This window comes from Rissa tridactyla, chromosome 14 (assembly GCF_028500815.1).
Source record: "Rissa tridactyla isolate bRisTri1 chromosome 14, bRisTri1.patW.cur.20221130, whole genome shotgun sequence".
Classification (NCBI taxonomy): Eukaryota; Metazoa; Chordata; class Aves; order Charadriiformes; family Laridae; genus Rissa; species Rissa tridactyla.
Window position 1 is genome coordinate 12,310,427 of NC_071479.1, and position 10,214 is coordinate 12,320,640.

Sequence of the window (10,214 nt, forward strand, 5' to 3'; positions counted from 1 at the left end):
AGGCAGGAGGTGGCCACCCCCCAGCACAACCCTCCGCACCCCTGAGCACCCTTCGAAGATGAAACGCACCCAGAGAGCACCGCGGGACCCTGCACGCAGCTGCCTGTGTCACCCAGAGCCCAGTCGAGGTCTGGGGCAGCATCGCGTGCCCTCCCCTGCCCACCCCCCAGCTTTCCTGCTGCCTCCAGCTTAATCATTGCCCGGGTGTCTGGCAGGGAGTGCTCTGCCTGGCCTCTCCCGGCTTGTTTGCCTTCGCCCCAAGGTTAGGCAGAGCGAAGGGCAGCGGTGACACACGGCACTGGCGGCAGATGCTGCACCATGCCAATGCCCCACTCGTGCCAGGCCAGGCCATCCCTCGTCCCTCGCCCCCCCTCCCCCAGCTGATGCCAGTCCTGCCAGCCCTGCCAAAGGCACCACACACCCCTCGGGGACAATTCCCCCTCCCCAAACCACATTTGTCCCCGCTGAGCATGTCGGAGCCCCAGGACATGGAGCAGCCTCTCCAGGATGTGGGTTTCAGCCAAGCCAACGTGGTGACGCCAGCTCCCTGCCCAGCGCCGCGGCGGGTGGGCTCTGCGGCAGGGCAGGGCTGGCGTCGGGGCCACGAAAGCAAACAAGAGATGAATCCGCTCATCCCCATGGCAGCACTGCCCACGGTCCAGGCAGGGCGAACAAGAGCACTCCTTGTGCAGGGCATGCGGCGCGGGGCTGTGTCCCTGCCAACCTCCTCCCGCAAGCTGCACACACACCCCCCCCCCACCCACCGGCATGGGACCGGGGCCAGGCAGACGGGTCAGGGTGCGGGGGGCAAACTGGCAGGACTCTGCCCTGAACCTCTGCCAGGCTACTGCCACCCCAGCCCAGAAGCTCCCAGGGGTAGTGGGCTTTCAAAGGTGGTGGGCTTCCAGGCAGTGGTGGGCTCCCGGTGGTGATAGGATCCCAGTGATGGTGGGCTCCCAGGGGTGGTGAGCTCCCAGTAGCTGGTGGGGTCCCATTGCTGGTGGGATCCTGGTGGCGGTGGGCACCAAACAGTGGTGAGCTCCAAGCAGTGGTGGGCTCACAGTGCTGGTGGGCTCCAAGTAGTGGCTGGTGGGCTCCCAGGGGGTTGCAGCCAGCCGGGGCAGTGCCACAAAGCCCACCCAGCTGGCCCAGCCAAGAACCTACCCCTTCCCAGAACCCCCACCCCAGGCCTGGGCTCTCTCTTTTCAAAAAACAGGACGAGGATCCAGCTTGGCAGGGTCGGGCTGAGCAGCAGCCAGCGTCACCAGGCAGACAGGAGCAGGCTGTACTGGAAACGCCTGGGCGAGGGGAGCGCTGGGCCCGGGCTGGCAGCAGGGCGGCAGGCAGCAGCCAGCTGAAGAGCTCGGCGTGTCACCGCTGCTGCCACAAGTCAGCAGTGCAGCAGTTAAACCTGGTGTTGAGGGGCGAGGAGAGGGCTGTGAGCCCCCGGCACTGCCCTGACACAACCCACCAGGATAAGCAAGAAGTAATACGGGAATCCCGGAAAAGCCAGGGCGGAGGGAAGAGGTGAACCTTGGCAGGAGAGGAGATGGCTGTAATTTTATTTGCAGCACCCTGAAGTCATCCACTAACACACGCGCTCTTTCCAAGCCCCTGCCCCTGCAGACCAGGCAGTTCCTGCAGCAGCCACGGCGCTTACGCAGCCGCCGCCTGGCAGCACGGCCGCCCGTGGGACGCCAGCACAACGGCGGGCTTGTTCCAGGTCGGCGGCGCCAGCCCCAGCCAAAAACCCAGCCCAGAGCCACCCCAGCGGGCTCCTCGCTCGCCTTCCTCCATGCCCAGGGGGTTGCAGAAGGCAAACGATGGGGATCTGCATCCCAAACGGGGTGCCCCAGTTCTACCCCGCTGCTGGCGCTGAGACAGCCCTTGGCACTGGACCCGGCCATAATGTGGCGTGAAGCCCCGAGCTGGGACGCAGGTGGGGCGAGGGGTTGTGCCCAGCACCCCATGAGCAGGAGGAACCAAATGGGGCCAGGGTTTTCCTGGCACAGGGACGTTAACACCTGCACCCATGCTGTGCCATCAGGTGCTGCTAGGGAGCACTGCCTGGCACTCTGCCATGCTTTGTCTGTCTGTCCTTCCTGTCTCCTTCCCTCCGTCCTACAGGCAGCGTGGAGAGGAGGAGCTCGGGCAGGGTGCTGCAGGATCCCCATGATGCCGCTTGGGGGTTACCACTAGGTTCTGGGGAGGGGGGTCCCCACCCTGGCTGGGGGCATGTCCCTGGCTCCTCTCCGCCGCTCCAAGACAGCGATGGTGATGTCCTCCTCTGCCACACACACAGGGCTGCCTCATCCGAACCTACCCTCCAGCACACGGTCAACCCCTGCTCCTTCTCCAAGAGCTGGAGGCTTCCCAGCAAGGGTGGACTGCCAAGGTCAGCGCGTGGGATCACAGGCTCAACACGCTGTCCCATTCCCAGCATAGGCACTTCTTGGTGGCATCTGCATTGGCACATATCATCCCCAAGGCTCCCGGGCTTCAGTGGGGCAGAGGGGACCTGTCCTTCTCCCCCCCACGCCGCACTGGGCTCTCAGGACCTGGCAGGTGCCCACCACTGGCGTATCTGGCTGCAGAGTTCACGGGTGAAAACCAATGGCAGAGTCCATCTGGTGCCCCCTCCCAGCTTCCAGCTCTGCCGGGCACTGAAGCAGCTCCCCGAGGTGCCCAGGCAGGGCAGCCCCATCCCTGCGGGACCACCTGGCCCCATCCCATGGTCAGCACATTCCGTGGGTGCAGCGAGGGCACACTTAGGAGACAACACAGCAGCACTTTCTGCAGCAGGGGCAGCGCTTGCAGCAGCTGCATTCCCCGCCGGCCTCCCTCTCCTGGCCCTTGGGTGACTTGTCCAGGGTGACGGTGTAGAAGGAGTTGGGTGATTCCCCGTTGGGCATCCTCATGCTGGCATAGGGGTTGTAGGGACGGGACCGGGACTTCTCTGTGGAAATGGTTGGGCTGTTCCAGCAGCCAGTGGGGTCCACCTGCTCCTCCACGCTGTAGGTGGGCACGACTGCAGGGTTGGCGATGACAGTGGGTTCATCCTTCAGGTATTGAGTGATGAAGCTTTGCTGGAACTGGTCCCGTGGGATGTTGACGCTGGCATAGGGGTTCTCCAGGCTGACGCCACGATCCATCTCCCTGCTTGTCGTCAGCACATGTGAGCAGTTGGCATTTCCCACCTCCTGCAAGACAGAGACCCCATCAACCCAGGGTGCAGGGGTGTCGGTGCTGGGGTTTTTCTCATGGCACGAGGAAGGGACCCTCCAGCAGACCCCACCGGTTTGGGAGCAGGTCATAGAGCTGTGCTCCCTGCTCCTTGCCAGCTCCAGGGGAGCCTGGTATGTGACAAACTTCGGCCGTGTGGCCCTAATGACAGAGACGAGAGGGGAGGGTGACATCTGGGCAGGGGAACATGGGGGTGGGCAGGGTGCTGGGGGGCGGGAGGGGGTGCTGGGTGGGTGGGAGAGAGGGTGCAGGTAGGGCCATGGAGTGGGGTAGGAGCTTCTGGGGACAGACAGGTCTTGGAGGCCCTGGGGAGAGGAGGAGGAGAAGAGGGGCGCGGGGGGACGGAGAGGCAGAGGCGGGGGACAGGACAGGGGCAGCAGGGAGAGGGGCGGGGGGGGTGGGGGGAGAGAAGGGGAACCGCTGCAGGGGGGCAGGCAGGGCGGGGGGCAGGCAGGGGGCAGGGGGACAGGGGGGCAGGGGGCAGGCGGGGGGGGCCGGCAGGAGCGGGGCCGCAGGCGGCGGGGGGCGGCGGGGGGCTCCCGGCACTCACCGACGCGCGGCTCGGGCGGCTGCGGGGCCGCTCTACCTCCGGCTGCGCTTCCTCCTTCACGGACCGCCCCGCCCGGCGCCGCCCCGGCCCGACCCACCGACCCGACCGACCGGCACCGACCGACCGACCGACCCGACCCACCGACCCGCCCGGCACCGACCGCCCCGGCCCGACCCACCGGCCCTGACCCCCCCCGGCCGGCACCGACCGACCCGACCCGACTCGACCCGACCCGACCCACTGGCACCGACCGACCGACCCGACCCACCGACCGCCCCGGCCCGACCCACCGGCCCCGACCCACCGACCAGACCCGACTCGACCCGACCCACCGGCACCGACCCGACTCGGCTCGACCCGACCCACCGGAACCGACCGACCGACCCGACCCGACCCACTGGCCCGACCGACCGGCACCGACTGACCGACCGGCCCGGCACCGCCCGAGCCGGCCCGACCGACCGGGACGGACGGACCGGCCCGACCCACCGACCCGACCGGCACCGGCCGCCCTGTCCCTGCCCGGCCCGGCCCACGCCTGCACTGGACACTGGCAGCAGGCAGGGGGCACAAGGAACTGGGTTCTGGGCAAGGGACACTGGGCACCGGACAGGGACACTGGGCAGGGGGCACTGGCACCAGTGATGGACAGGGGCACTGGGCACCGGACAGGGGGCACTGGGCAGTGGGAACTGGGCACTGGGCAGAGGCACCAGGCAAGACCACCAGTACGGAGCATCGTGCACCAGCACTAGCCACTGGTACGAGCCACTGAGCACTGGCTCTGGCACCAGGCAGTGGATACCAGCACCAGCATGGGCACTGGTATCGCGCACTGTCACCAGCACCGCAGAGTGCGTACCAGACACCACACAGCAGGCAGCGGTGCGTGCGCTGTCAGCACCACCAGGACCGGGCACGGACACCAGTACAGGCACCAGTACCATCCGCTGGCACCAGCGCTGCACGCCATGCACCGGGCACTGAGCTCCAGCACCGTGCACTGGCACCACACACCGGTACTGGGCAGTGGTGGGGGCAGTGGCGTGGGGGCACCACACACCGTGGGCCTGTAGGAAGCAGCAAACACCAAGCACCAGGCATCGGGCAGAGGGCACTGAGTACCATGCAGAGGTCCTGAGCACTGGGCAGGGGACACCACTGCACCCCCTGGCAGCCCCCAGACCCACCTGCCAGGCACTGCTTGCCCCCATGGACGCCCAGGTCCCTGCAGCCCAGGGGTCCCTCACACCCTGCCTGGCGGTGCCCCATCTCTCCAGCCCTGACACCCCAGTGCCAGTCCTCATCCCTCCGGCTTATCCCTGGGCTCCCGGGCAGCCAGAGGGGCATGAACCAAGCGTGCTGGACCCAAGCGACCTGGTGTGTGCCTGGGCATCGGGAGGATCTGTGGTGTGAACATGTGCCCACCAACAGGGCCTTTTCCAGGGCAAGTTTTGGGGGGGGGTCACCCCGTGTCTGACCCCAGGGCATCGCTGGAGGGAGAAGCGCGTGAGGCTGAGGGGAGTGAGGGACGTGGCTGGCACACAACCAAGCGGAGGGATGCTGGCACGTGTCCCAGGCCCCAGGACCAGAAGTGCTGCAAGAGAAAAGATGCTGATTTTTCATCACCTCCCACCTGCGACGAGGCAGGAGAGACCCTGTGCGGGCCCCAGCCCTCAACCCTGCTCTAGGATGAGACATTTTGGAATATCCCAACTGAAAACCCAGCTCAGAAGACAAGCCTGTTGCCTTGGGGCCCTGGTCCTGCCACACCCCCGCCATCACAAAGCCAATGTCCCTGCCCCCACCATCACCAGCTGCCAGGTCTCCCCTGGCTCTCTGGTATCGCCTTGTCCCACCCACTGGTACCCGCTGGGCCCGTGGAGGGGCTCTGGGCAGCGTCAGCCCTGCCGGGACAGCAGGAGGGGCCGCAGGCAGGGCAGCGCTGCCGACAAACTCCCCGGCATCGTGGCTTCCCACCTGCGAACACCACTGCTGATAGAGACGGGTCCAGCACCAGCACGGGGACACGATTTCCTCAACCACCAGACGCCAGAGCTGTTCCCTGCCCTGCCCGCAGCCCCCTGTGCCACGGCCACAGCTCCTCTGCAAGTGGCTGTTCCTCTGGGGTCCCCTCCTGCCACCCCCGTGGGGTCGGGGCTTTCTGCTCGGACATGGCCCCAGCACGCCTGCCCCATGGCTCCGGCTGTGGCTGGCAGGAGCTGGTCACCCCGGGACGGGTGTAGCTCAGAGCAAGAGCCCAGCCTTTGCGGGGACGAGGGGACCTAGGGGGGACCAGCCTGCCAGCCAGGGCAGCTGGGCGGAAGGCAGCACAGGAGCATCCCAGCCCCACATCCAGACCTGGCATCCTCCTTCGGGGCAGTGGGAGGTACCGGCCCATGTCCCCGAGGTGCTGCCGCATCCCGGGGGAAGCTGCAGGAAAACTGGGAGGTGGAGGGGTGATGGGAGACGCTGCCAGCCTGGCCTGGGGAAACAAGGCTTGGTGGGGACATGACACCGCCACAGCTTCACTGCTCTGTCCCGCCCCGGGCAGGGCAGCCACATGTCCCCTGTGTGTCGCCTGTGGGTCCTGAACAGGCATTTTGCTGAAGGCTGCAGGACTTCGGGCTTCTCAGGAGGATCCTTACTGCTGGGTGGCCACAGCCCTGCCAGGGGCTCCAGCGCACCGTGTCCCTGATTCCGGGTGCTTGGGGACAGGGTTAGGTTTGCTGGGAGCCTGTGCCCTGCCAGGTGTCCTGTCCCCAGGGTGTGGGACACAGCTCCTGCCCTGCAGCCGGACAGTCTCTCCCGTGCTGGTGGCTGAGCACGCTGTGGGGTGGGACAGGGTCACCACGGGTCCCCTACTCCGGCTGTGTCCCTGCTGCGTGACACCGCTGGGATACCTTCGGCCAGTTGTCACCCTTCCCATCACCAAGCCCCAAAACTGGCTTATGCAGAGCCCCAGCACCTTCCCACAAGCAGTTCCGTGCAGAAATCCATCCATCCCTCCTGGGAGCCCTGGGGTGCCGGGGATGGGGCCGTGCACATGGGGGTCGGTAGCCTGGGGACAGGCACAGGGCAGAGGGTGGCCCCGGTTGCAGCTGGATCCTCCTGCGCTTGAAATACGTTTCCCGCAGCACTTTGCAAAGGGAAAAGCTGTTTCTTCCTTATGGCCATTCCAACAGAAAACCACGTTTCTCACCCGTGGTGAGGAGCTGGGGCTGCACAGGCCGGTCGGATCCTGCTCGTAGCGGTGCCCTGGCGCCAGGGGAGTGGGGACACAGGGCCGGGGCCGGTGCGCTTTGGCACCCGTGAAACAAGCAGGAGAGCTCCGGCAGGTGACACGACCCTGCCTGGCCCTGACAGGGGACAGGTGCTGGTGGGTGCTGAGCTGGCCGGGCACCCAGTGGGCAGAGTGGCTGCTGCCAGCACCCTGCCTGCGAGCCCCAGTCTCCCTTCTGCGGCTGGTCCCTCTGTCCTGGATCTTGCTGGGCTTGGAGCTCCAAAAGTGTGGTTGCCCTGTAAAGAGACTCAGCGACCTCCACGGGGGAGGGAGGGGAGGGAAGAGGGAGCCCTGGGATTTTTTTTTTGGAGAAACTGGGAGGTCAAACCCTCCTCTGACCAGCTCTAGCACCGGGAGCGGGGCCCTGTGCAGCTCTGTGCCTCGGTTTCCCCACTGAGGACTGAGAGTAAGGGTGCAACAGAGTGTAACCAGCATCACAGCACCCAGCTCTTGAGTTTTGAAAGCTGCAAAGCACCTGCATGGACACCCCCAGGGCCTTTCTTCTCCTACGGGTCCCCCGGAGGAGAGCCACCGGCAGCCCCTGTCCCTTCACCAGGCCCCACCGCTGCCAGTTTTTCCCATCTTGAGCTGTCTCCTCAGAGAAAAAATCCTGTATTTTGCTATGCAGGCATACTAAAAGAGGCGGCATCCCCCCGGCTGTCCTGCCGTAACCCCAGCCCTGCCTGCCCGCGCACGGCGTGTCCCTGCTCGCGCGGGGGATGTCGCTGTGGCACTCTCCAGCGGCGAGTTTCTCTTCCTCCCAGCGCCTCAGGACTTGCTCGTTTTGGCTTTTTGCCCCAGATTTCCATGCGCAGCCCTGTTCCTGAGAGCCTCTGCTGCCAGAGAACTGCAAGGCTGCCCGTCAGGCACCGCTCAGCTCCGGAGGACCCTGACACCCTGCAGCCCCAAGGGACCCCGAGACCCTGCCACCAAGCCTGGATGTGTCCTCTGTGCCTTCCCTCTCGCAAAGGGGCTCCAAAGCGAAGCTCGTCTCATAGCACCTCTGAGCTTTTTGGGGCAGGGACATCGCACACATGGCTGCCTGGGGCTGCGGACCCTGCACAACCTCTCCGAGCAGGGTGGCAGCTCTAATCTGAAGTGCCTCCATCCCGGCTGATGTCCCTCCCCGGCATCTCATCGCAATGGCTCCCATCTCACAGGCGCCTTCTGGATAATCTCATTCCTTGCACGCTCCGGCGCCAGCTCTGCATCTTCTGGGCTGGTTCCAGTCTCCTCTCGGGAAAGCCCTTCCAGCCTCCGCTGCCGCTCTGCTGGTCTGGAGCTGGCAGCGTTCTCCTTTCCAGCCTCAATTTCCTGATGGCCGATTTGTTCTTGGGCCAACAGTGTCTTTAATAGCTCCTTTCCTCCTGGCCGTGGGCGCAGCGGTGACGTACCTGGAACCAGTCCCGCAGCAGCACAGTTACAGCACTGCTGGTGGGGATTGGGTTAACCCAGGTCCTCTGGCAAGGAAAAGGAATAGGACCCCATAAGGTCCCTACCAGGACAAGGCGGCCACCACGGTACCTGTCACGTGGGCTGCTGCCGAAAGGCATGGTGTTCCCAAAGCCTGATGATTTCAGGGTCACAGCAGCATCCCCCCGTCCTCCTCAAAGCTCACTACCCCCGCATCAGCCCCACGGAGCTCCGACTTCTCCCACTTTGCAGATAAACTCCTGAGCACCGAGGCTGAGGAGGGCAATGCCATCAGGGTTGAGGTCCTGGGCCCTCCTGGGGCTTGTTCATCTCCTCCGGCTACTTTCACCCAGCTGTGGGGGATTCCCATGGGAGCAGGGGCTCTGGCAGGTCCAGGTCGTCCATGGAAGAAATTACAGCTGAGTTTTCTTTCTTCTGACAGATGCTGAGAACATGGAGGAGGTGGAGGCTCTGGCACATCAGGGTACCATGGGGACACCCCTTCCTAGGCTGCTGGGGACCTCAGGGACAGCAGAGAGCCCTTGTCCCAAAAGGCCCCTGTGGCAGAGACATTATAAAAGCCTCAAGTGCAGAAAGGGCTTTGCACAGAGCTCCCGCCTGCAAACCCGCGTGGGACAGGGGCCCTATGAGTGTCTCACCCACGAGGATGGCTTTGGTGACACCTCCATCCTCATCAAGCACCAGTGCCCTCTCACAAGAGCCCATCCCAGTGCTCCCAGTGCTCCCGGTGCTCCCCTCGGCCTCAGCACCGACCTGCCGCAGCACTGGTGGGCACGTATGGGTGCTTGCTGTCGGGCAGGGGACGCATCCCGCCCCAGCCTCTGCGGTGCGTGGGGCGGCTGGTGTCACTGGGGTCCATCCTCCAGAACCAGGGCACCTTGGCAATGTGGTTTTGTCTCTAACGGGAGCCGGGAAGGGGGACACCCGTGAGAGAGGGAGGGTGTCGTCACACGCGGCCAGCAAATGCACTCGGGGAGGTTAAGAGGCTGGGACTGGTTGCTCTGGCTACTGTGGTGATGCCCTGGGAGCTGTGCCCATCACCGTCCCTCGCCGGCCGCAGAGCACCGCAGCATCAGGCAGAGCTGCATCCGCCCGGCTCTGGGCCCCCAGGGAACTGAGGATCATCCTGCTGTCCCCCGGGATGGACGGGACGGACAGCCCCAGCACCCGGCTGCACCCCGCGGGCGGGAGGGTGGCTCCGGGCTCACCTCTCCTCTCTGGTGGGGGACGACGAGCACCAGCTCCCCCTCCCCAGGAGTCCTGCAGTGCCGGCGGGTGGAGGTCAGTAAGTCCTTTAAATTCAGCGTTATTCCCCAGGAGGGACATTCGGGGGGCAAAAGCCCGAATCTGCCCTTTTCAGCATTGAAAAGCGTTGTTTCTTGCTCCTTGTCCCCCAAATCGGTCCATCCCGTGGGATCCACGCAGGGAAGTTTGGGCGCAGCAGAGTCGCTCGGCGATTGTCCGTGTGGGGCAGGTCTGCGGCGGCTCAGCCCCAGCTCAAGAAGCGACCCCTAAGCTGAAGGTTAAACATTTAATTTCTTGGCAAGATACGACTCCAAATTGAGCTCCAAGAGCCATGTCCAGCAGCCTCGGGCAGCTCCTTGGAGGGTTTATAGATGATGGAGGAGCCTCAGATGGAAAAGCTGCTGCACCCGAGCCCAAGCTGCTGTTTCGGAGTCGTCCGTGTGGGACTCGGTGAGCTGG

At 65.1% G+C, this 10,214-nt stretch overlaps 1 protein-coding gene across 3 annotated transcripts; it reads right to left on the reverse strand.

The window, feature by feature from the left end:
• Positions 1-1,556: 1,556 nt before the first annotated feature.
• CYSRT1 (cysteine rich tail 1) lies at positions 1,557-6,270 on the reverse strand. 3 transcript variants are annotated; one of them, XM_054220684.1, is made up of 2 exons: positions 6,155-6,270; positions 1,557-3,200 (listed from the first exon to the last, which is right to left on the reverse strand). In XM_054220684.1, exon 2 carries the CDS (start codon positions 3,150-3,152, stop codon positions 2,769-2,771), a length of 384 nt encoding a protein of 127 aa, XP_054076659.1. In that variant the 5' UTR covers positions 3,153-3,200; positions 6,155-6,270; the 3' UTR covers positions 1,557-2,768. The 3 variants fall into 3 exon arrangements, with proteins under 3 accessions (XP_054076659.1, XP_054076658.1, XP_054076656.1); XM_054220683.1 differs by lacking the exon at positions 6,155-6,270 and adding an exon at positions 5,774-5,814; XM_054220681.1 differs by lacking the exon at positions 6,155-6,270 and adding an exon at positions 3,794-3,895 and having other exon boundaries at positions 1,558-3,200.
• Positions 6,271-10,214: the final 3,944 nt, after the last annotated feature.